At 42.7% G+C, this 22,791-nt stretch overlaps 2 protein-coding genes, 1 non-coding gene and 1 pseudogene across 4 annotated transcripts in view; 1 reads left to right on the top strand and 3 right to left on the bottom strand.

Annotated features, from left to right (window-relative positions):
• XPNPEP3 (X-prolyl aminopeptidase 3) overlaps positions 1 to 1,908 on the bottom strand; it is a 61,943-nt gene extending 60,035 nt beyond the window's left edge. The window contains exon 1 of one of the 2 annotated variants that reach the window (XM_075553623.1): positions 1,711 to 1,908. Coding sequence is in view for 1 of the 2 variants with exons in the window: in XM_075553622.1 (XP_075409737.1) it covers positions 1,404 to 1,467 (64 nt within the window). In the remaining variant the exon portion in view is untranslated. Of the gene's footprint in view, positions 1 to 1,403; positions 1,563 to 1,710 lie in introns of those variants that run through there. The other variant, XM_075553622.1, reaches the window with a different exon arrangement.
• ST13 (ST13 Hsp70 interacting protein) overlaps positions 1,733 to 22,791 on the top strand; it is a 32,809-nt gene continuing 11,750 nt past the window's right edge. Inside the window, exons 1-5 of the mRNA XM_075553624.1 lie at positions 1,733 to 2,184; positions 11,406 to 11,463; positions 13,157 to 13,232; positions 15,626 to 15,696; positions 19,697 to 19,763. Coding sequence (XP_075409739.1) covers positions 2,075 to 2,184; positions 11,406 to 11,463; positions 13,157 to 13,232; positions 15,626 to 15,696; positions 19,697 to 19,763 — 382 coding nt within the window. The 5' untranslated portion in view covers positions 1,733 to 2,074. The remainder of the gene's footprint in view (positions 2,185 to 11,405; positions 11,464 to 13,156; positions 13,233 to 15,625; positions 15,697 to 19,696; positions 19,764 to 22,791) is intronic.
• Positions 5,779 to 7,170, bottom strand: LOC142450533 (interferon regulatory factor 2-binding protein 1-like; annotated as a pseudogene).
• Positions 17,101 to 17,207, bottom strand: LOC142452079 (U6 spliceosomal RNA). Its single transcript, XR_012785141.1, has one exon. It is a non-coding gene; the product is annotated as a U6 spliceosomal RNA (small nuclear RNA).

Genomic DNA, 22,791 nt, shown 5'->3' with positions numbered 1-22,791 from the left:
ACTAATGAAATATCTCTCACTAGGTTAAACTTTAGCTAGTTGAAACATTTTTCATTCAGGAAGACACAACTTTCACCATATTCTGTACCCAGAAGCTTTAAATGGAGAGGTGACTAAGGGCACCACAGTTCTGAGGACAAATCAGTGGAATTTCCAATTCCAAAATGTAATAAAACCACAGTAAAAGAAAAAAAAAACTAAAACCAGAAGAATCACATAGTCTCATAAACCTCTCGCTGCCCTTCCCGAACTTTCATGTTACTTGGGTCGAATAGTAAAGCAATTTGCTATCCTGTAACTCATTGGTTGGCTTCTTGGCGAGACTGGAAGCCACCCGCAGCAGGTGGAAGTACATCCACAATGACTATTAACTCAAAAGATTTCTGGCCCATTCAAAGAAAAGTTCTGAAAGCTCTCTACTAATCCAGGTGAAGACCCAGTGGTGTGATGGTTGGCTCAACATGGTAGGTTGTGACCTCGGATCCGGCGCTATGACTGATCAACTGCACACAAAACTTTTCACCTATTGCCAAAGATTCGGGAGATTTCTGTAGCTTTATTTCCAAAACTGACAAGCGAGCTCTGTACACTGGACAATTATTTTTCCATAATAAAAGCCAGACGTAAATACTACCCCATTTTCGATTAATTCAAACATGTCAACAGAAGAGTAGAAAGACTGGCCTAGACATGGCTTTGCTGTCAGATGCAACAGGTCTTGGTTCCCTGCACTGTTCATGGATATTCCACCCCACCCCCAAATTAAAATCTGATGCAATTGCAGATTCTCCTGCACCGCTGATGATTGAACTTTCACTGCTTAAACTCTATCCCCATCAGTTTAATTATTCATAACAGCGCACTCTGTTTAAAAAAAAGGGGGGGAGGGCGGCGAGGTAGAAGTCTCCTATTTTACACACTGGGCTTTCAGAGCCAAAAGGCTCGCCAGCATTTTCAATTTCATAATCTCTCCTGAGAGAGATTGCTCAAGGATTTGCATTATTAACCAGACCTCCCGTATAGTCTGGAGCCAGCACTCAAATCAGCTCTTTGAAAACAGCATCTCAGCTCGACCTAGCAGACATGAGTTAACTTGAGGTGAGAGGCTTGGCCATTTAAGGAAAGGTGAAACGTGACATAACTTTATAAAGTCCGAGGAACTTGGAAGACAGCCCTATTGGGGGACTTCCGCGCGACAGTCATTTCAGCTTTTCAGAGGAACTCAGAGCCCACCCTTCTCCGGGAGCAGCAGGGAAGAAGTCCGCGGGGCTCTCAGCCCAGAGGGTTTGGGAAGGGCGGCCCAAAAGAAAGGTCCGACTGAGACCAACGTGGGTCCCTCTGGGTCTGGGGCGCCTCAGGCTGCTCAGAGCCAGGCTCCGAGGGGACACCGTGGGGAGTCTAACCTGAGAGGCTGCGGGCACTTGCTACGGCGGGAACCAGCTTGGGGGTGGAGAGTAGCCAAGGCATGATGCCCTCGCTCACGCTTCAGGAAGGGAAAGAAGAAAACGGTTAGGGAAGCTGCCGCCCGCAAGGCCGCGTCGCCAGGAAACCGGGCGATCGCCCCGCCCCTTCCGGACAGAGCTGCTCACAGGGCTTTCCACCTGCGCCGGCGCAGCGTGTTGACGTCACGCCCAGCGCTGCGACCGGCGCTTCGGCCGGACGGCCCTAATCGCGTCATGGCGTCATGCTTCACTTGATGCGCATACTCACAGGATGCGCTTTAAATGGCTCCTTGGAAAGACTGATCCCTCCGAAGAGGCCGCATAGGGGGAGTCGACTCATCCAATGAACTGGCACGTGCACAGAGAGACAGGCAACAGCACGGGCAGCCACACTTCTAGAAGGTTCTAGGCAGTGCGCAGGAGCAGAGGTGGCGGGGGTAGAAATGAGCGAGCCAAGGACCCGGGGTCACGAGACAATTGGGTGGGCGGAGCCAGCGTCCGGGGCGGTTCCAGTCCGTCCAAGCTCGCGGCAACCGCCCCCTTCTGCGCGGTCACGCTGATCCAGCTCCCGGACCTGGAATCAGGCCACAGCCTCCTGAGCCGCGCCCTCCGCTCCCCTCCGCCTGCCGACCATGGACCCCCGCAAAGTGAGCGAGCTGCGGGCCTTCGTGAAAATGTGTAAGCAGGACCCAAGCGTTCTGCACACCGAGGAGATGCGCTTCCTGAGGGAGTGGGTGGAGAGGTGAGACCCGGGCCTGGGGACGGGAAGAGGAAGGCCGCCCGGAGGCGGAGCTGGGCGGCGGCCAACGTGGGGCCTGCACGAGCGGGGTCGCGGCCGCAGCCGCGCGGGTGGCAGCCACGGGCCCAACTCTGAGGCCCACTCTCTGGCCAGCAAAGGGAGGCGACTTCGTGGGGATAATGGAGGGTCGGGAGCCTTGGCTAATCCGGGCACGGAGCTGGGCCCCCGCCCCTTCGGTCGCTCGAAGTTTGCCTTGGGCAAAATACCGAGGCTAACGGTTGTAAAGGCGGGCGTGAGGGACTTGGCTCGAGCGCGGAGTGAGTTGTGTTTTTTCAATTGGGGGTGCCCACCTTGGATCGCCTTGACGCACAGGACCTCTTCTTTGGCCCTTACCTTTAAATAGTTTTATTTAAAACGCTTGTAAGTGACCGTAATCAAAGCACCCCCTTTGAATTATTCTTAAATCTACACTGACCTAGCTGCGTAGGATTGCCTTGGCCGCCGTTGTTCTGTCACCGTTGGTGGCAATGCTAGTGCTTCAAATCCGCCAAGATTAAGCGAAAATGGATTTTCAAGGGCCGGCATGCCTCTAGGATCGATTTGTGTTCTTACGTGGCTTCTTACGTGCCCAGAATTAATTGACCAGGCGCTGTGCCAGGGGCTGGGAAACAGGAGTTACAGTCATTCTACTTTGGGGATAGGAAATGAATACAGAGAGGATTTTATCCGGTCTCTTATTGTGTCCTAGAGATCCCCAGGAGAAAGAGGCGGGTTTACACTCCTGTAGCGTTTTGGAAACCCACAAGGGGCAGTTCTATCCTGCCCTATAGGGTTGCCGCGCTAGAGATAAGACACTCAGAGGGAGAGGGAGTGGGCTGGAACTTTCCTCCAGGACCTGATTCTACAAATCTCTCCTATGACTGGGGAATTTTTTAAGAAAGGGCTTACTAACTGTGCCCAGGGATAGATAACACGGATCTTTATTGTAGTGGTAGTGTTCTAGCAGAAGATGAGACGGGTTGCCAACTATTCAGATATTTCAGTAAGCTCCTTCTAAGCAAGAGCGGTACGATCATTTCTTTCCATAAGGTTTTCTGTTTTTTCTTTGCCGCCCATTTCCAGCTACTGCAGGATGTTTGCCACTATGGCTTAGAATTCTGAGACCATTTTAAAATTGATTAGTATCGTGAGAGACAGGACTAGACTGCCCTTATTCTAACCCACTTACTGCTACCTCCACTCCTCCATGTTGCAAGCTTTATGTCTTTGACAGGGTTCCAAACCAAACCCACTGTCACCAAATCCATCCCAACTTGTACCCACTGCCTTGGAGTTGATTCAGACTCATAGCCATTCAGTAGAGAGAGGGTTTCTGGGACTTTGTGCATCATTAGGGGACCACCCATCTTTCTCCTGCACATCAGCTGGTGGGTTTGAACCTCTGACCTTACAGTTAGCAGTCCAACTCTTAAGCCTATGATGTTTCTAGGACTCCACGAAAGATAAGCTGTCTCTTCCCATTAGAATTTATAGCTTCAAAAAATTTCATATAGGGCCTTCATGGGGCTGGTGGGTTTGAACTACCAGCCTTGCAATTGGTAGCAGTCCAGTCCACGATGCCACCAGAGCTCCTAAATCGTCTATTCTGTTTTATAAACTCTGTTTCTTAAGGAGAAAAGTCTGCAGATTGCTGATAGTAAACCTAAATGTTCCCAGATTCTGGATTTTTTAATTTAGAATTACGTGACCAGCCATTGTCAATAGGATGATTAGCCTTCTCCTTTTTTTTTTGGGGGGGGGGACACAAATTCAGGACTGATAATTAATAAATTGTTGCTAAGATTCTAGTTAAAGCCAATGTGCAACCAAGGAAGACATCCATCATCAAAAAGGAGCATTGCCTCCAGAGAGCCAGAAGGGGACTGTCTGAGAACAATGTTTTGACTTAGGCTGAAGTGATTATGGTTACCAAGTGGAGGGAAATAGTATGTAAGATACTGTGCTTCCCACCCAAAGTTACCATGTATCTTCTTTGAACGGTTCTCATTGGTGAGTCTAATTTTCTTTCTGGTTTGTTCCCTTTATCATGTAGTGTAAATAACCCTAGCACAAAGTAGATAAGTGCTATACTGAGAAAATTATGAAAGGTCTTTTGTGGTCCCTTAATCGTGTGAGGGACTTCAGAAAGTTGGTGGGGGGGGGGAATGGAATTAAAAGATAGTGCAATTTTTCTGCGAACTTTTCTAAGCCCCTCCTTCCCCCTCCTAGAACCAGGAAACATCATTGGCACACCCTAAATTGCAGTTTTCCAATTTGGCGCAGGAAACTACCTTCTAAATCTTGGGAGCATTGATGGAAATTTTATTGCCTATAAACTGGTGCTGCCTTCTAGTAACTAGTAGAGTTTGGAATGTGAGTAATCTGCACGTAGCTTATGAATAAGTCCTCTTGTACTTACCGAAGTGTAGTGCCAAGAATTATTTTCAAGTGTTGGATAGGAAGTTTGCCAGCATTACTAAATCTGAGCACCCCACACAAGCGCACACACAACACATAGCTGGCCTAAGTAGTGAATGAGGTAGCAATTGTACTTGTTTACCAAAATATAATGATAAAACTCATGCCATATACATTATTTGTGTAAAAAGCTTTTTTCTGAACACCAGTGAATATTTTACAGTGTATACACTATTTTACAGTGTATACTCTCCAATGGAAGGAAGAAACACTGGAAATTCATTGATGCTTTAATACTGTGGAGTCCTGAATTACAGGTTGCATTTGGTTGCCCTGTCTCCTAGGTCCCTTTATTCTGAAATAGTACTTCAGTCTTTTCCTGACCATTCAAGACCTTGATGACTTTGAAAATTGCTGGCTAGAATTTCTCTTAATTTGGGGTCATCTGCTTATTTCTGAAGTTTAATTCTGCCTCACGGGCTTTTGTTTTTCTAAAACCGTTGTATTGGGAACTAATATAAATATATCATTTCATAGTTCAGTCACATCAAGCAGTATTGTAACAATTGCTGCCATAAAAAGTTTAAAAAACAAAAAATCTCTTGGGGAGAGGGAGGGAAAAAAGGAGCTGATACCAAGGGCTCAAACAGAGTGTTTAGAAAATGATAATGGCAACATATGTATAGTGTACCAATTATTGATACAATTGATGCACGGAATGTTTTAAGAGCTGTAAGAGCCCCCAATTAAAAAAAAAACAAACCTCTTAGGTATAGGTTCATTGAAGGTGGAAAAGGGGGTGAAGCATGGTTGGGGGCAATAAAATGCTGTGCTTTGTTTATTTGGGGGGGGTTGCCCCTTTCAGGGAAGAGGCAACTTCTTCCGACTACAAAAGCAGCAGAAAGTAGCCAGGCCAAGGACAGGAGGAGGGAAATCTGAGGGGACCCCCAAGCACGCCCTTGGCAGAAGCTATAAGCTTTCTGTCCCCGCTTCCAATGCATCTACCCAAAGGGACCCACTGGGCTTAGGAAGAGGAAATATACATGAGTGGGGTGGCACTGGGCGTTGGGGGGGGGGGGAATAATTTATCCACAGCAGCGGTGGGTGGTGAGGGAGCAGTAGCATGGTGGCTGTCGTGCTCTAGGGGTCCCGCTCTTTATTGATCTTAATGTCTCCAGTGAGGATGGTGGTAATCTCGCCCCACATGAAGGCCCAGGGGACAGTAGAACCCACGAGCGAGCTCTTGTCACTACTAGGGCTGCTGTTCCCTGCGTCTTGATGAACAGCTGGCACTGGAACCCGCCCAGGACCCCCACCTCTACTAGGGTCCTTGGGTATGTGACCTTGGCCACATTGTTCGGAGCAGCAATGGGTGAGGGTACACCTGGAGTCTCCTCAGAGTGTGGACCACCAGGAGCCACCCCAGTGCCGCTGCTGCTTATGCTCGGTGGTCAGCTTCCCAGCTGCCTCACCCTCAGAGGCCTTGTGGCGACGAGTGTAGGCACGGGGTCCCCGGATGAGGCCCAGGGAATGACCCACCCAGGGCTGCAGCGGCCGGCTCTGGGTACTGCTGGAGCTGGGCCTTGGCTGGTGCTGACCCATCAGTGAGCAGCTAGCCTAGCTGGTGCCAGAGCCCTGCCTATGCTCAAATTCCAGGTACTTGAAGCCAGAGGCTAGGGCCTTGCCTGGCTCCCGTAGCATATCATGGAACATCTGTTGCGCCACTGCTAGGACTCCCATGCCGACATTGCCCGATCCACACACACATTTGGGAAAGAGTTTCAGCTCAAACTCGGATCCTGGAGGTCGGGCAGCAGCATAGAAGGCGAACACTCAGCCGACCAGCCTTTGATCCTTCTTGAAGCGGATGTTGAAGGGGGCGCAGGCAGACAATGCCAGCAGCTGTTCTCGCTCCGTTTGGGGGCGTCTGTGCCATTCCTCTGCTCGACCCAGCATGGCCTCCTTCAGTTCAGCCACAGTCTGCATTCCTTTGCTGCTGCTGCTGCTGCTGCTGCTGCTCAAAAGGATGGGCGGGCGAGTGGGATTCCAGCCAGGGCCAGCGTCAGACCTCCACTTCCCAGGATGGACACTGCTGCTGCCAGTAGCCCGGGAGGCACCAAACGCCTCGAACCAAGCAGAGCCCATTGCAACCCCTTGGCCATGGCCTCTTGGTCCAAGCTGTTGGCCAGGAGGGACCCCAGAGTGTTCTCCACAGCAGATGAGGGCAGTGGGAAGCGACCTGACAAAGTGGCTCTGTCACAGTTGCCTGGGCCCTGAGATGCTAGAGCTGCCGAGGCCCCTACTGCCAGGTCCTTGGTGGATGGGTGCTTAGGGATTGGGGGGCTAAACGGGCAGCCCTAGGAGAACACGTGGCTGCGCATGAGCTGGCATGCAGCTGATGCTGTCCACACCCTTGAAATTAACGCACCCGTGACACATGGCCCTGCTGAAGTCCCACACCGTGACCCAGGGTATCATGGGCAAGTCGCACAGGTAGCACCACTGGCAGTGGGACACCTGCATCAACGCCATGGACTCCGCCCTCTGCTGACATCCAGGGACCGTGCAAGCCATGCCCCTGCCTCCCCAGGCCTGGCCCCCCTTCCCTGCTCCCTGAGGCATAAATAAACCTTTTTTTTCTTTCCTATTTATTTATTTATTTATTAAGCATTTTATTAGGGGCTCATACAACTCTTATCACAATCCATACATATACATACATCAATTGTATAAGGCACATCTGTACATTATTTGCCCTAATCATTTTATTATTTTTATTTTATTTTTTTACATTTTATTAGGGGCTCATACAACTCTTTCTCAATCCACACATATACATACATCAATTGTATAAAGCACATCCGCACATTCTTTGCACTAATCACTCTCAAGGCATTTGCTCTCCACTTAAGCCCTCTGCATCAGGTCCTCTTTTATAAATAAACCTTTTGCTTCCCTCTTGCCTCCCCTGAGAATGCCGGTGCCCTCTGCAGCCCGGGCTTGGGGCTTGCTCTGGGATGTGGGCTCCCGCCACTTACCTTGCCCCCTCTGCCGCGGCTCTCCTCTTAGGTTTTTGACAGAAATATCTTTCCTAAAGTTTTGGCATTAGACTTGTCATTATGTTTGAATATCACCTTAAATACATTTTAAGGTAGTGTATTTTGAGACTTGGGGAAAATGGCATAAGAAGCTCTCAGACTTCATTAAAAATTAACTGCAAAGAACAAGCATTTTATTACTATGCCCTTTTAAAACAGTTTTTCTTTCCTATTGTCAAGGATTTTGTTCTGCTTGGACCAACAATCAATGCCCATGGAAGAACCAGTTAGGAAATCAAACCATGTGCTATATTGGACAGATGTGCTGCAAAACAACCTCCTCACAGTTTTAGAAATCAAAGAGGTCACTTTGACAAAAAAATAGATTTTCTTTTTTAATAGTTTTATTGCTATGTACCTCACATATCAAACAATTCAATCATATTGAAAACTAACTTTTCTTTAGAAAAGAACCTCAACAACTTTTGTGGTAGCAGTGTTCTTACTGTTTCATTGTTTGCTGAATTGCAAGTGTAAATGTTTTAGAGCATATAAACTTACATTAAACAAAGAAAAATTAAATTTTGTTGAGAATATACCCATCAAAACACCAATACCGTTTTCACATGTACAGTGTAATGACATATATTACATTCTTTGAATTGTGCAGCCATACTTACTGCTGTTTTGAATTATTCCTCCTTTGTTGATATAAACTCACTACCTCCTATGGTTATTATGTAATCTTTCAAGTTGCTGTAGTAAGTTTAAACTCATTTGTTGCTGTTTGCTGTTGTCAATTTGAACCTAATTAAATTCTTAAAAGTGTAAAGAGCTCAGGGCAATGATTTGAGGGGCTTGTCCAGCTTTTGTTGCTCCACAAAGCCTAGAGTTTGTGAGAATTTGAATTTTGTTTTGCATTCACCCCTTTTTAATCTGGATTCTCCTGTAGAATCTGTGCCCAAATGTGCAGTAATGATACATTCAGTCACTATCCAGTTCTTCTGGTCTCATGGGAAAGGAGACAGTTTTTCATGAAGGCAATTAGCCACAAATTAGCTGGCCAGTTGCAGTCTTGTAAGATCGCAGGCCCTATGCATTGAACTAGGAGGTAGAACAGAAGTAATAACTGCTATTAAGCCAGTTAACTGGGATGTCCCATGAAACCATGACCCTAAACCTCCAAAGTAAATTGCCAAGTTTCATAAGGTGTTTGGTTATACATAAACAGATGGGTCAATAGGTAACATACATGGTAAGCGAAGAAAAGATAAAAATTGTCAAGAATTTCTTCTTGGACCCAAAATCAGTGCTCATGGAAACAGCATTCAAATATTAAATTATTCATTTCACTGGGTAAGTTTGCTGCAGAAGACCTCTTTTAAAGTGTTGAAAAGCAAGGGTGTTACTTTGAGGACACCTGACCCAAGCCAGGCAATTTTCAGCAGCTTCGTATGCATGTCAAAGTTGGACATTCAATAGGGAAGACCAAAGAAGAGTCCATGCATTCTAATCGCTGTGCTTGTAAAGAATATTGAAAGTCCCACAGACTGCCAAAGGAACAGCAGACCTCATAGAAGTACAGCCAGAATGCCCTTTAGAGACAAGGATGGCAGGACTTCAGTCGTATGTTCTTTGGACATGTTAGGAGAGACTAGTTCTTAGTGAAAGAGAGGAAGGCCCTCAATGGGATGGAGTAACCCAGTGACTGGCAATGGGCTCAAGCACAAGGGCTGTTGTGAGGGTGGTGCAGGAGAGGCAGTGTTGGGCGCTCTCATACATGTTATCTCGTGCGTCGGAACCCACGCCAGGGCACCTAACAGGAGTTATGTGGAGAGGAACGCAACTTCAACTGTGGTGGCACTCCACCCTACCAGAGTGGCCATACGTTTAAAAGATGCACAGTAGCTCACGGATGACCAAGGTATGGGATTACTGGACCTGTGCACTGATGAAGATGTGAAATTGGTTAAAGAACTCTGGAAACTGATGTTCATTTCAGTTCACTCTACACATACCCATGTTCAGAAATTCCAACCAGCTAAAATGAAGGTGTATATGATAACTTGGTTTTCAAAGAATGACACCTGGGTGTTTTTATCTAGGTCGCTTTTCAAGTTAATGTTTATTAAGTAATGGACTTTGTGTTAAGGTAACTTTTTTTCTTGTATGAAGAGAAGTTTAATTAAATGTTCAGTGCACATCAAGAAAACATACCTCCCCAGAGCTGCCAAAGCTCACAGCGCCAACATTATACTATGTGCACCAACAATCCAAAAATCTCCCACCATCTCACAAAAGAGACGAAATGAGACCCAAAGTAGGGCAAAAGCCAAGTCAGTGAAGGGGAAATCATCTCAAGAATGCTGGGGGTCTCCACATGGCTTCCGGCAAAAAGTGCTGAATCATGATAAGGTCCGGACTCTAACCAGAACTCACCAGGGGAACAGGAGGCGTCTCCCACTCTGAACCCGGCCAGTGACCACTCTGGCGCTTCAGCATCAGTCTTATTATGGTCCCAATTAACGGTGCCACCCGTAGACGTGTCCGGACAGAATTTTAGGAAAGAAAAGAAAAAACCTACCTCAAGGTCGGTCCGTGCACCCGTGGAAGGGCCCGTGCTCTCAATCCCCAATCCTGGACGAGTCCCCGAGATTACCCTGGGTACATGCAATAATCACGACCAGTTGAGATGCAAAAGCGGCAGAAGGAGTTTATTAGCTAGCTCGAGCTAGGGCTTCCTTCCTCCGCTGCCCATCGTTGTGAGGATGCAGCAGCCAAAGGGAATCGGCCAAGGTAACTTTTAATGATACCTTCTGACCTCCAGTTTTGACGGATGTAGTATTTCCGTAGATCCACTGTACATTTCAGTCACTGGACTGGTACTTGGAGCCTGCATGGGAATCTGCATGGAGTGGACTATCTTAACACTTCCTAGTCTGCTTTTTTGTTATTAAGTTATTTGTGTGTAATTGATAGTGTTGCCTTAGGGTGGTAAGGAAAGGAGGTTTTGCAAAGCCATGAGGAGACCAGGACAGTCTAGTGTGGGACATGTGAATTTAAGAATTGCAATTTAAAACAATTAACATTTTTTATTGTTCCACTGTTGCTTGGTAAGCTGCCTCTTTGGGTTTAACCAAGCTAGATGGTACAAGTGATTTACAGTAGGCTTCTAACAGAAGACTTGGCAGTATGAATCTAGCTGGCACCACCATGGATCTATTTCTGCAAAACCGGTTATTGAAAACCTCTGACCTAAATTGAGTGACTGAATTGGAATTGACTCAACAGCAACTGGCTTAGGGATTTTGTGTGTTTATTAATGCTAAAGGTCACATTTCAAAGTTGGAACTGAATATACTTACTGAGTTTTAAACTCCCAACAAATGAATTCTGTTGTTCACCGCAGGCTTCTCGGCTTTTTACCTTTCCCCACTAGACTTGGAATAGAAACATTCATGATTATGTTAAGTTCATTGGGGCAGGAAATAAGTTATGCTTTACTTAAGCAATATGCTGAAGATGAATAAAATTTTAAATTAAAAAAAACCCACTTAGCCATGATACCAAAGCATGCAAGTTAATTGAGCATTTAATCCTAAGCTTTGGAAAAGGTAAGCATCTGATTGTCTAACTTTCTTTTTTCCTTCTTTTTTAGGTGTAACATGTTGATTGATTTAATTGATTAAAGTTTTCTAAACAAATAATGTTTTTTCTCATCTTCTCAAGCATGGGTGGTAAGATACCACCTGCTACTCATAAAGCCAAATCAGAAGAAAACATCAAGGTAGGTTTTGAATTTTGTCTGTGTATTTAATGATAAAGGACTAGGACCATATGTTTCTTAACGGCTGTATTGTAACTATTGTTCTACAGTTAACACACCTCATTTTTCCCAAGTCCAATTGGAAATAATGATCTTTGTACAGATTCTCTTTAAGATCAAATCTGTAACATCTGATTCTGAACCCAACATTGTGTTGGCTGCTTACTATGTTTTGGTTGTGCTGCTGTCATTTGCATCATGGTGACTGAAGCACCTAGTACAGTGTCTAATCCATTCGGAGAACCTTATCAATATTTGCTAAGTAAAATGGACAAGTAATCCAAATCAGTAATTCATATTTCTTACTCAACCATCTGAGGGATAGCTTAGCTATTTGTCCAAGAATTTTATGTAAGATCCTTTGCCAGTAGCTCAAACTTAGGGATGAGGTGAAAATGCACTTTCCCAAATACACCCTTCAGAATTCTCCTATCTCCCTTTTCATCTTCATAACCAAGCCCCGCCCTCAGCATTTGTAATTACCTCTCAAATTGAAGTTTTACTATTTTATTAAACATGGTTCGTTTATTTTTATAAGGAAATTTAAGTTATATCTATAAAACACTGAAATGAGAAAATTTAAACAAACGCCTAACAAATTGGTTTCTTTTTAGGTGAGCCATTTATCCGAGTTTGGTCATTTGTGAACCAGAGTTAAAATACTATACCATAAAATAAACCTATATGAAAGCAAAATTCTATTTGTATCTCTGCTAATTGTTGAGTTATGATTGGTGATATTCTTGGCATAGGATAAAGTGCACTTTGCACACAGAGATTCACAAATACTTAATAAGGAGGGTTTTGATTCCAATTTTAAGAACCTAGGGGGAAGCAAGCTAAATAACTTCTACAGAAAGAGTGATGGACTCACACAGTTGAATGAAGAGAGAGACATGAGCTGATAGATAATGGCATATTATTCAAGGTGGAGCTTTGTTATGTGGGAAAGGCAAAGTCCAGAGTTGTCTGATATACAACGAGAATATCTAGAATAAGGTACACCAAAAACCATGCTGGTTGCTAGTAAGGATGGGAAGGAAATATGCTTGGCATCATGTACTCTTTTCCAGTTTTTATTCCTTGTATATTATTGGTTTCATTGTCCCTTGTTTGCAAGTTCTTCTAAGAATGAAAGATAGGGAGCATTAACAAGTGAGGCGTGTATCCAAACATACATGGATTTGTATAAATTGGTGTATATCAAAAACCGAAACAAACTTAATGCCATCAAGTCTATTCTGACTCATCTGCCTCTGGGTTTCCAAGAATAAGCATGGGAACAATGCTTTTTTAATAACTATGAGAGCAGATAGCCCTGTTGTTCTCCCAAGGAGCGGCTGCACTTAACCTTGGAGTTAGCAGCCCCACACTGCCCCACCAGGACTCCCTAATTGGTGTCTATGGTTGAGTGGTTCAGTCCTATGTATGAGGTGGCCGGTGGCTAACACCTCCGAAGCAGACAGCCGGCTCCTCCTCCGTAGTCTGTTCTCAGCTGGAGGCACTGCTGAAGCGAGTTCACTTTGGGTGACCCTGCTGGCATTTCAAGTAGCAGTGACATAGCTTCCAGCATCGCACAAGCCCCCCCAGGCTGACAGACAAGTGGTGGTTGTAGGGTTAATGCTGATACCATTATTTGCCTTTCCTTTTCTAGGAAGAAAAAACAGATAATACGAAGACAGAGGAAAACATAAAGGCAGATGAACCATCGAGTGAGGAGAGTGACTTAGGTACGGAGATGGTCTTCTGATAGGTTTCCGTGTTGGTTTGGGGCTGAAGGGCTCCATCTAACAAAAGAGGATGTGTGCGCCATACAGGAGATCTAAGTGTCCTCAGAGCCACGTTTAAAAATGAAAAGGGACAGGTGAAACTAATTTTATTCATATATTTTAACTTAAACCAGTATATCCGAAGTTTATTGTTTTAGATAAAATAATTTAAAATAATGAAATATGGGGGGAGTTGTACTTTATGCATACAAGAAGGCTTCAAAAAGTCTGGAAAGATCCCTTTATCTTTTCATTACATTTTTCCATGGACTTTTGAAGCCCTTTTATATAAGACCAGTTGCCATCAAGTCACATGCCAACTCTTGGCAACCTTTCTTTCATGTGTCAGGATAGAACTTTACTCCACAGAGTTCAATGACTTATTTTCTGGTATTAGGACACCAGACTTTTTTCTTCTGAGCTGTGCCTCTGGGTGGATTCAAACCTCCAACCTCTTAGTTAGCCAAGTGTATTATGAAAAGCTTGATTATTTATTTTTGGAAAGCTTGATTTTCAATGTGAATTTTTATGCCTATTTACCAAAAGCCAACAGCAAGATCACTGCCTTCAAGTCAATTCTTAACTATAGTTACCCTATATAGACTTGATTTTTACCATGACAGTCTCATATTTCTCTTATAAGGCTGCTAAACACTCAAGCCACCTGGCCTTCTTTGTACCTGTTTAGTTATAAGTAAAAAACTTTTTCTTGCAGTTTCAAGTTGAGCTTAATTAAGTGTAGTGTGCTATTGATGAGAAAATGTGCCCTTTTTTATCCTTTATTATGGGGCATAATCTTTTCTCCCCTTGAATTTGAGTTAATGCTGCTGTCAAGTTTAGTACAGCTCTTTAGGAGAGAAATACAATTAGGAATTTTCGGAAGTTTCATACATTGGCAGTGACTTGTAATGTACACATTTCTAGTGAATGATTTCCAACAGTTGTATTCATGACACTTTTCAGAGTCTGGTCACGGTGCGCATCAAATCATATTCAACAGTGAAATGAAAAGTTGAGGGATATATTAGTCTGATGTTGTAAAGTTGTTTTAAATGCAAACTTTTTTAGTAAGGCTATGACCTTTTTTGTTGTTTACCCAACACAATTGGAGTAATAGAAACGAACTTTTTCACATTTATGTAAAAGTCTTTGACAGAGGTAATGAGTTAAAAATATCGAGTCCATGAATTTTAAGGCCACAAGTTATCTCTGTAAATTTGGAAAACCTTTGAGGCCAGCCAATATAATCCTAATATGTACTGGACAATCTCTTAATACAATGAAATTTATATTAAAATGAAATCATCCAATTTTTGAAATTATTAGGTAATCTGCTTTTTATGGACAGTTGTTTGAGAGCTTTTTCTTTTTTGTAAAATACCTCTTTAGATCCTAATTTTCTTTTCTTTTTTAATAAAACATTTTATTGGGGCTCATACAACTCTTATCACAGTCCATACATACATCAATTGAGTAAAGCACCCTTATACATTCGTTGCCCTTGATCCTAATCATTTTGTACAATTTTCCTAACTTTATCAGTTCTCTATCTAAAATATTTTTAAATGCGTGCACAAAGCAGACGGTTTCATTGGTAGACAAAGTGACAAGTGCAGTTTCTGTTAAAAATGCTTGAGGTGTTTTTGGTTGGATATTTAATTCTAATTTTAGATAGCTAATTTTAATTATTTTTGGCTGCTAAAAGCCTATCAAATTTATTAATGAATTTTCGTAAAATATGTCAGTATCTAATTTGTCCAAATTAATGATTGTCTTACTTGTTTTTCTGTTTGCTACTTCTGCAGCAGATCCCCATTGCCATTCATCCTGAAACTGGCAACGTCGCTCTTTTCAGTGTCTGTCCTTTGCTGTTTTGTTTTGTTACCTTGGAACTTGATAGTGCTTCTATAGTTGTTCTTTGTTTTAAATTCAGAGCTTTGTACTAAATTCTTTTAAACAATTAACTGATTAAAATTAATATTTCACTTTTGTTTAGATGAAAATATCTCATTTTACAATCTACATAAAATATTTATTTTAAAGCATCGTTCCATCAGTAGATAGAAAAAAAATTGCTTGAATTAAATTATATCAGTGACTCAGTTGTTGATGTGTAATACTAGTAACTGTGTCCCTGCCAGCATTCATACTGCAGGACCGAGGTACATCTGGAGACTGGAAACTGGAATTTTTTTTTAAATATGTCATCAGTAAATTTATGCTAATTAAAGTAAAATAGCAAATTCCGTTCATCAGTTGCACTAAGCTACATTTAAAATAGTAGCCTCATTTGGCTAGTGGCTATTACAGTGCTCATCACAAGTTTTAATTTATGTCATTTTGTCAACTGGCAGAAATTGACAATGAAGGTGTGATTGAACCAGATACAGATGCCCCTCAAGAAATGGGAGATGAAGCTGTAGAGGTAAGTTCAGTGACAAGTCTGCTTATTATGAGGAAAGTGGAAATTCCACCTTTCATGGTAATTTTCTAACATAGGAAAGGATTTGATTTTATTACTTAAAATATTTGTGAAATTTTCATTTATTTTAATCCCAATCTCTGAAATCCTTATTAGTTTCCGTTTTACCTTCTATTTGCATTTGAATCTGGTTTCGATAGCATTTAGGACAAACTATAATATATAGTTCGCCTAACATGCTATGTACAAGTGGAACTTCCTGTTACTAAGATATTTACTACCAAATTGTTTTTCCAAAAAATTTTGTCTCACTAGTAATGATACCCCTCTCAAGGTGGTGGAGATTGGTTCTTTGCTGGAAAGAGGGTGAAAAAAAATCTTAGATATTGCTATGGGTTAGTGGTCTTCCAAAGATCATATTATGTAAATCTATATGTAGCATGGTAATAGTATTGATATTTAGGTGGTTGGAAATAGGGGCAGGTGATGTGTTCAAAGATTATTTAGGGGGTTGATGATTAGGGAATGGAGAGGGAGAATGAGAAATGCTGTAGCAGATTAAAAGTAGTTGGTGTGAGGTTGGCTTGGCCGCGAAAAGAAAGCAAGCGAGCGAGCAAAGGTAGAAAACCATTTCAGAGGTTTATTTCAGAGCTCCTGGGAGGACAGGGGGAGCAGACAAAGGGATGGGCGCTTCCTGGGCTCCTGGGTGAAGTCACACTGTCCAGGTGGAGAGTTTTATAGCCCCGGTCTGGCAGGAGGGAGTAGCTGGGAAATTTCCCACTGCAACTTTGTTGTCTGCAGGTCCGCAGCTAAGCAACAGCATGCAACGCTATCTGTAACCCGTAGTGTTCTGCACCTGGGCCTGAAGGCCACTGAAGGGGAGGGGGCGGAGAGAATCCGGCCTCTCCTGGCGTCCTTGGAGTGTTTTCATCAGCTCTGTCTCCTAGCCCGCCTGCCCTGCTAACTCCCGCTTCTGCCTGACAGTTGATCCATATCCTCACCAACATTTGTCACTGTCAGATTTAAGTTTGCCAATCTTACTGTGAAAAACAGTTATGTTCTTGTGGTTTTTGGTGTGCACCTTACTGATCTCATGAGGTTAAGCATTTAATGCTTACTAGTTATTTATAAGTATTTTTAAAGTCTTGTTCTCTTGCCAGTTTTTTCCCTGGGCTGTTGGGTTACTGTTTTATTTTATATTCTGGATAGTAATTATTTGTTGTTTACATGGACCTCAGATACTTTCTAATCCTTTGTGGTTTGTCTTTCACTTTTTTCTTGCCTCAATAAACAAATATTTTAATGCTGTTAAATTGCTGACCTGTTTTGTTTGTTTGTTTGTTTGTTTTCAAAATAAGCATCTTTCATATATGTGATGGAATGAGAAGATGTATTTGCTTTTTGAGCTTTGATTTTCCTCAGATAGAGCTCTTGCATGTCATTCTTGTGCTGGGACCATGCTAATCTTCTCTGTCTTGTTCCAGTTTTTCTATATTTGCTTCCAAAGTGAGCACTGATGGTCTATATTTTTTGCTTGGCTATCTTACCATTGCGATAATGGCTTTACCTTCTGATACTTAACCTTTTTTTCTCTAAACTTTGTTTGTCGTTATTGAGGATATACAGAGCAAAACTTCTACCAATGCAACATTCTACATGTTAGTGACATTGATTACACTGCCAGCCCTGGACTCTCCTCACAGTCATGGTCATAGCAACCGTGTCCCAGCCGTCGGTGTATGTCATTGAGGGTCTTCCTCGTCGCTCACGCTCTCCTTTACCAACATGGAGTGTCCTTCTCCAAGGACTAGTCCCTGCTGATAGATGTCCAAAGTGTAGAGATGAACTATTGCTTTTCTTGCTTCTGTGGAGCATTTTGACTAATTCTTCCAACGCAGATTTACTCATTCTTCTGGCAGTCCATGGTATAGTCAAGATTTTTTGCCAACACCATATGTGGGAACTTCAGAAAGTTAGGAAAACTCATCTTTTATTTCCTTTTGCCCCCAAACTTTATGAGGCTTCTCATAATTCAAGGACATTGAGTTATTAGTTTTATTTATAGCCCACTTTTTGCATGCATGAGAACAGGAAACATCTTACACTTATTCAAGTCTTTGACTTCTGTCAACAATTTTCTGGTTTCCATTATATGCAGATAATTCCTGTACCAATAAGATTTATCCCTAGGTATTTTATTTTCTTCATCTTTTTTTAATCGTTTTATTAGGGGCTCATACAACTCTTACCGCAACCATACACACATCAATTGTGTCAAGCACATTTGTACATTCATTGCCCTCATCATTCTCAAAACATTTGCTCTCCATCTAAACCCCTGGCATCAGCTCCTCATTTTTCCCCTCCCTCCCTGCTCCCACTCCTTTATGAACCCTTGATAATTTATAAATTATTATTTTGTCATATCTTGCCCTGTCCGACGTCTCCCTTCACCCTCTTTTTTGTTGTACTTCAATCTTCTTATAAGTGAAATTGTTTACTTCTCTTTCAGATTTCTTTCAATGGGTGTATAGAAGACAACTGATTTTCTGTTTGGCTAACCTTGACTCTGCAACTTCACTAATTCCATTCTTAGCCCTTTAGAAGCTTTCTTGTAAAATCTTTGTGGGATTTTCTATGTGTAGGGTCACATCACCACCTCTAGAGATTATTTTACCTCTGCTTCGCCACTCTGAGGGCCTTTCCTTACTGCTTTGGTTCTAGTTTCCTATACAATGTTAAGTAGACGTGTGAGATGCGCACCCTTGTCTAGTTCCTGGAGTCAAGAGGAAAGTTCCCGGTCGTTCTCCATTCAGTGTAATGTTAGCCATTGGCTTTTGATCGTGCTCCCTGAATCATGCTGAGGGCTTTCCCGGGCACTACTATCTGTCTTAGGGTTTCCTTCAGGAAGAGGCGTTAGCTTTTGTCAAATGCTGTTTTACGTCATATTGTTACAGAGATCTGTTCCTTAGTTCTATTGATAGGCTGTGCTATGATGATTGATTTTTCTTTCTTTTTTTAAAAATCATTTTATTGGGGGCTTGTACAACTCATCACAATCCATACATACATCCATTGTGTCAAGTACATTTGTCCATTTGTTGTCCTCATTCTCAAAACATTGGCATTCTACTTGAGCCCTTGGTATCAGCTCCTCATTTTCCCCTTCCCTCCCCGCCCCCTTGATTGATTTTCCTAATGCTGAACCAACCCTACATTTGTAGAATAAATCCCACTTGGTCATGACTCTTTCCATATGCTGTTGGACTGTGGTATTTTGTTGTTTTTGCATCTATATCCCTATCAGTTATTGGCGTGTAATTTTTTATCTAGTTTGAGTATTAAAGAATCCTTTCCGGTACAAGTGCTTCAATAGATGTTTGCAGGAATAAAGAAGTAAGACCTTTCTCTTCTCGACATTCAAATCCCAAACTAGCTTACCTCTTAGTGGGCGATTGGGCTTTAGTATTTGTGAGTAGCTAGGAAGGAGGTTATAGGACTAGGGCAGAACAGCCTGTTGTGCTTGAAATAAAAGGAAAGCAGAGGTCATGTGGAAAGCAAAGTGAGATTTATGTAGCCTAAGAGGTCAAGGTTCATTATGTCCCATTTCTACAATTCAGTTTTTTTAACTATTGTGTTTACTCCCTGCAAACGAGAAAAATGAGTTATGGCTTCCCCATCCTCAAGAAAACACCCTCTAGACTCCGGATAGGGCAAGATATGACAAAATAACGATGTATAAATTACCAAGGGCATATGGGGGAGGGGGGAATGGGGGGGAAGGGGGAAAAAAAAAAGAGGACCTGATGCAAGGGGCTTGAGTGGAGAGCAAATGCCTTGAGAATGATTGGGGCAGGGAATGTATGGATGTGCTTTATACAATTGATGTATGTATATGTATGAACTGTGAAAAGAATTGTATGAGCCCCAATAAATTGTTAAAAAACAAAAAGAAAACACCCTCTGCTTTTTCTTACTAAGTTGGCCTTCAATTTCTCCTTAGATAACTGAAGAGATGATGGATCAGGCAAATGACAAGAAAGTGGCTGCCATTGATGCCCTAAATGATGGTGGGTGAGCCTTTTTTTCTTTCCTGTATTTCCGTTAGTCTGAATATTCTCTGTTCTGCTGCTGTAACAGTTACAAGACAGAAAAGTGGTAGAGAACTCAAACATTTATTAACATAACCTCCACTCACTTTGCCTCCATTGATGAAGAGGCAGGAAATAATTCCCTTGCTCCATTGGTGAGCAAATCCTGACCTGTCTTAGCCAAAGCCTCCATTTCCTGACTTACCTTCATGGTTCTCCTCTAAGTGTGGGCTTTTAAAAATTTGAAATGCTTTCCCACAAAGTACTATTGGGAAAGTGCTCTTAAGTTTATTCCTAGTAACCCCCTTGTTCATGGATCCTAGTCCTCTTTGAAACAAACTGTTAGGGTGGGGGGAGAACATTCTGTTCTCCCTTGAGAAGCAACCATGTTGCACTTTCCATTAGATTCTGTGGCAGTACAAAGTATGGCTACTGTGTTTCCATATCACACTTAGCAGTTTTAATTATTGCCTGGTACTAAATGATAGAGGATATGGCACTGCGAGTTGAAATTGTCTCTCTGGCTGTGAGTTTGGGAGTTTTGTTGTCTGCTATTTGTTTTGGTTATTGTGTTGTGGGTGATGGGAGTTATACAAGGGAGAAGAATCTATCTTCACACTAGCCTCAGACTCATTGTCACAAAAGTCTGGCCTGCCTCCATCCTCCCATGTTCACCGTATTCTGACATAAAACGATCCTGCATAACACTCTCCTTTTCTGCTGGGTGCAATGACCACACAGAATTCAGAGACACTACTCTTGATTAAAGGGGGTTATTGGGGATGTTAACAAGCTACTACAATTCAGCATCAGTCAACAATAAGGAAAGGAAGGCATTGGTCCATATCAGCACCTTTCAGCCAACACCTAAGTCTATGATCCTGAGCCTTATAGCCATGTCACCCCTGGCTTCTGCCTATGTGGGCCAGGAAGCCGGTCCACAGTTGTGCCTCACAGTCTTTGTCTCGGTGCTATTGCTGGGTTCTATATCAAGGTCTCCTGACCTCACCCTCTGGCCTCAGTGTGGCACCTGCTACTTCTTCCATCCCAGGCAGAATTCTGCACATGCTCTGCTGGTGGCTCTTCTTTCTTGATTGTCCCAGGAATTCTCTCTCCCTGCTTCTAGACTTTCTTAAGTAAAGGGATGACAATTAAACTGACCCCCTTTGAGTGTTTCACACACACTATGTGCATCCATAAAACTCCAAACTGAGCCGTGGAGTTGATGCTAACTCACTGCGACGCTATAGGACAGGGTAGAGCTACCCTGTGAGTTTCTGAGACTCTTAAGCGTATGAAAGTAGATCTAGTGGTTTTGAACTGCTGACCTTTCAAATCACAGCCCAATGTGTAACTACTGTGGCACTAAGACTCCTTACCTAATATGCATAGTGCCACCCAATCATTGGATAGCAGAGCCATGTTAGAAATTGAACCATACCTGTTGAGAGTTATACTTTCCAATTATTTTGGAATAAAAGTTAAGAGATTTGAAATAAAAAATAGATTGTGCCAGGTGGCACTGTTGAGTAAGCATTGGATTGCTAACCAAAAGGCCTGTGGTTGAAACTAACCAGACACTGTACAGTAAGAAAGATTTACAGCCACAGTATGATTCAGATTTTACTTCCTGGTAGTGGAGGTTTTGGGTCAGAGAGATGATTATGAAACCTATCTCCTAGGCCCAGTCTTAATTCTGTTACTTCATAGGTCTATGGATTGAGTCATTTCCTTACCCAATTTGTCCCTCTGTTTACTTATGTATAAATCGAAGATTAAGAAAACTTACCTCCCCTGGAAGGAGCCCTGGTCACACAGGGGTTACGTGCTCAGCTGTTAGCTGAAAGGTTGGTGGTTCCCATGTGGCAGCAGCAGCCCTCCAGGAGAAAGATCTAGTGGTCTGCTGCCATGAGAACTGCCAAGAAAACCCTGTGAGACAGTTCTTTTCAGTCAACAACTGCCTTGACAGTTCACATCATCTCAATGTGTGTTACTAGGGTGTTGCACATTAGTGTTTGCCAGGGGCTTCAGAGAATTTGTGGGAGAGACTCCATTATTTTTTAACTCCATTTTTAAACAAACTTTTTGAGGCCCCCTTGTATAAGGAGCTTAGAATTTGTTGTACACAGTTAACATTGCATGTTAGCTATTATTAAAGTTTTCTTTAAAATACTTTAAAAGCAGAAGACAATTTTGAAAACAAAAAAAAATACTTTTAAATACTCGCTCAGCAATATTTAGAGAAAATGATAGCAGACATTTGCCCAGCTATGAGATGAAATTCCAAATGAGAAACCCACTACCTGTGGATTTAGGTATCCTGGGCCCCACTGATGTGGTAGAAATTGGGAAATGACCAGAACTGCTGAGAGGATATATTTTAAAAATGCAGAGACTTACACTGAGTATTCATCTTCTTCTCCATCTTTAAATCTATGAATTTCCAATTTTTCATCTCTTTATAGCATAATTCCTTTTTTCTTGTAAATGTGAGAAGTCGGACAGATTTGGGAGAGAAATTATGGGTTCAGATTTGTTTACTGAATTTCATAGTAAGGCGATATTTATTTTGGGTATGAGGTTATTGCTCTTGTATATAGATGGGGTTGCAGAGATAAATAAGAATTTTAGTTCATTGGGGGAAAATAGAAGCCAAGACATCATTAGATGTGCTAGAAATTTATTGAGAAAATGCCTGTGAGGGGCAAGAGTGGGAGGAAGGAACAGCCGACTGCTATAGGTCTGATGCTCTACACAGGAGAGGTGGGGAGTTTGAGATTCTAGGACACCTCTAGGAAAGGTTTGGCAATCCAAAACGGCCCTTTAAAGAGGAGTCCCATGTAGGCTTGCCTGTGTACTCAGTCACTAACCCTTCCAAAATGTGGAGTGCACACAAGTTTTCTGTGACCCCACAAGAAAAGCAAAAAGTTAGGTCTTACCTTCAGTCTAAGTGGCTAATGATTGTGGTGGTGTAGAGTACGGCGTTGTCTCTGAAACTTTCCTTGTT

Source organism: Tenrec ecaudatus, chromosome 6 (assembly GCF_050624435.1).
Source record: "Tenrec ecaudatus isolate mTenEca1 chromosome 6, mTenEca1.hap1, whole genome shotgun sequence".
NCBI classification, from domain to species: Eukaryota; Metazoa; Chordata; class Mammalia; order Afrosoricida; family Tenrecidae; genus Tenrec; species Tenrec ecaudatus.
This window is presented reverse-complemented; position numbering and strand designations above follow the sequence as displayed.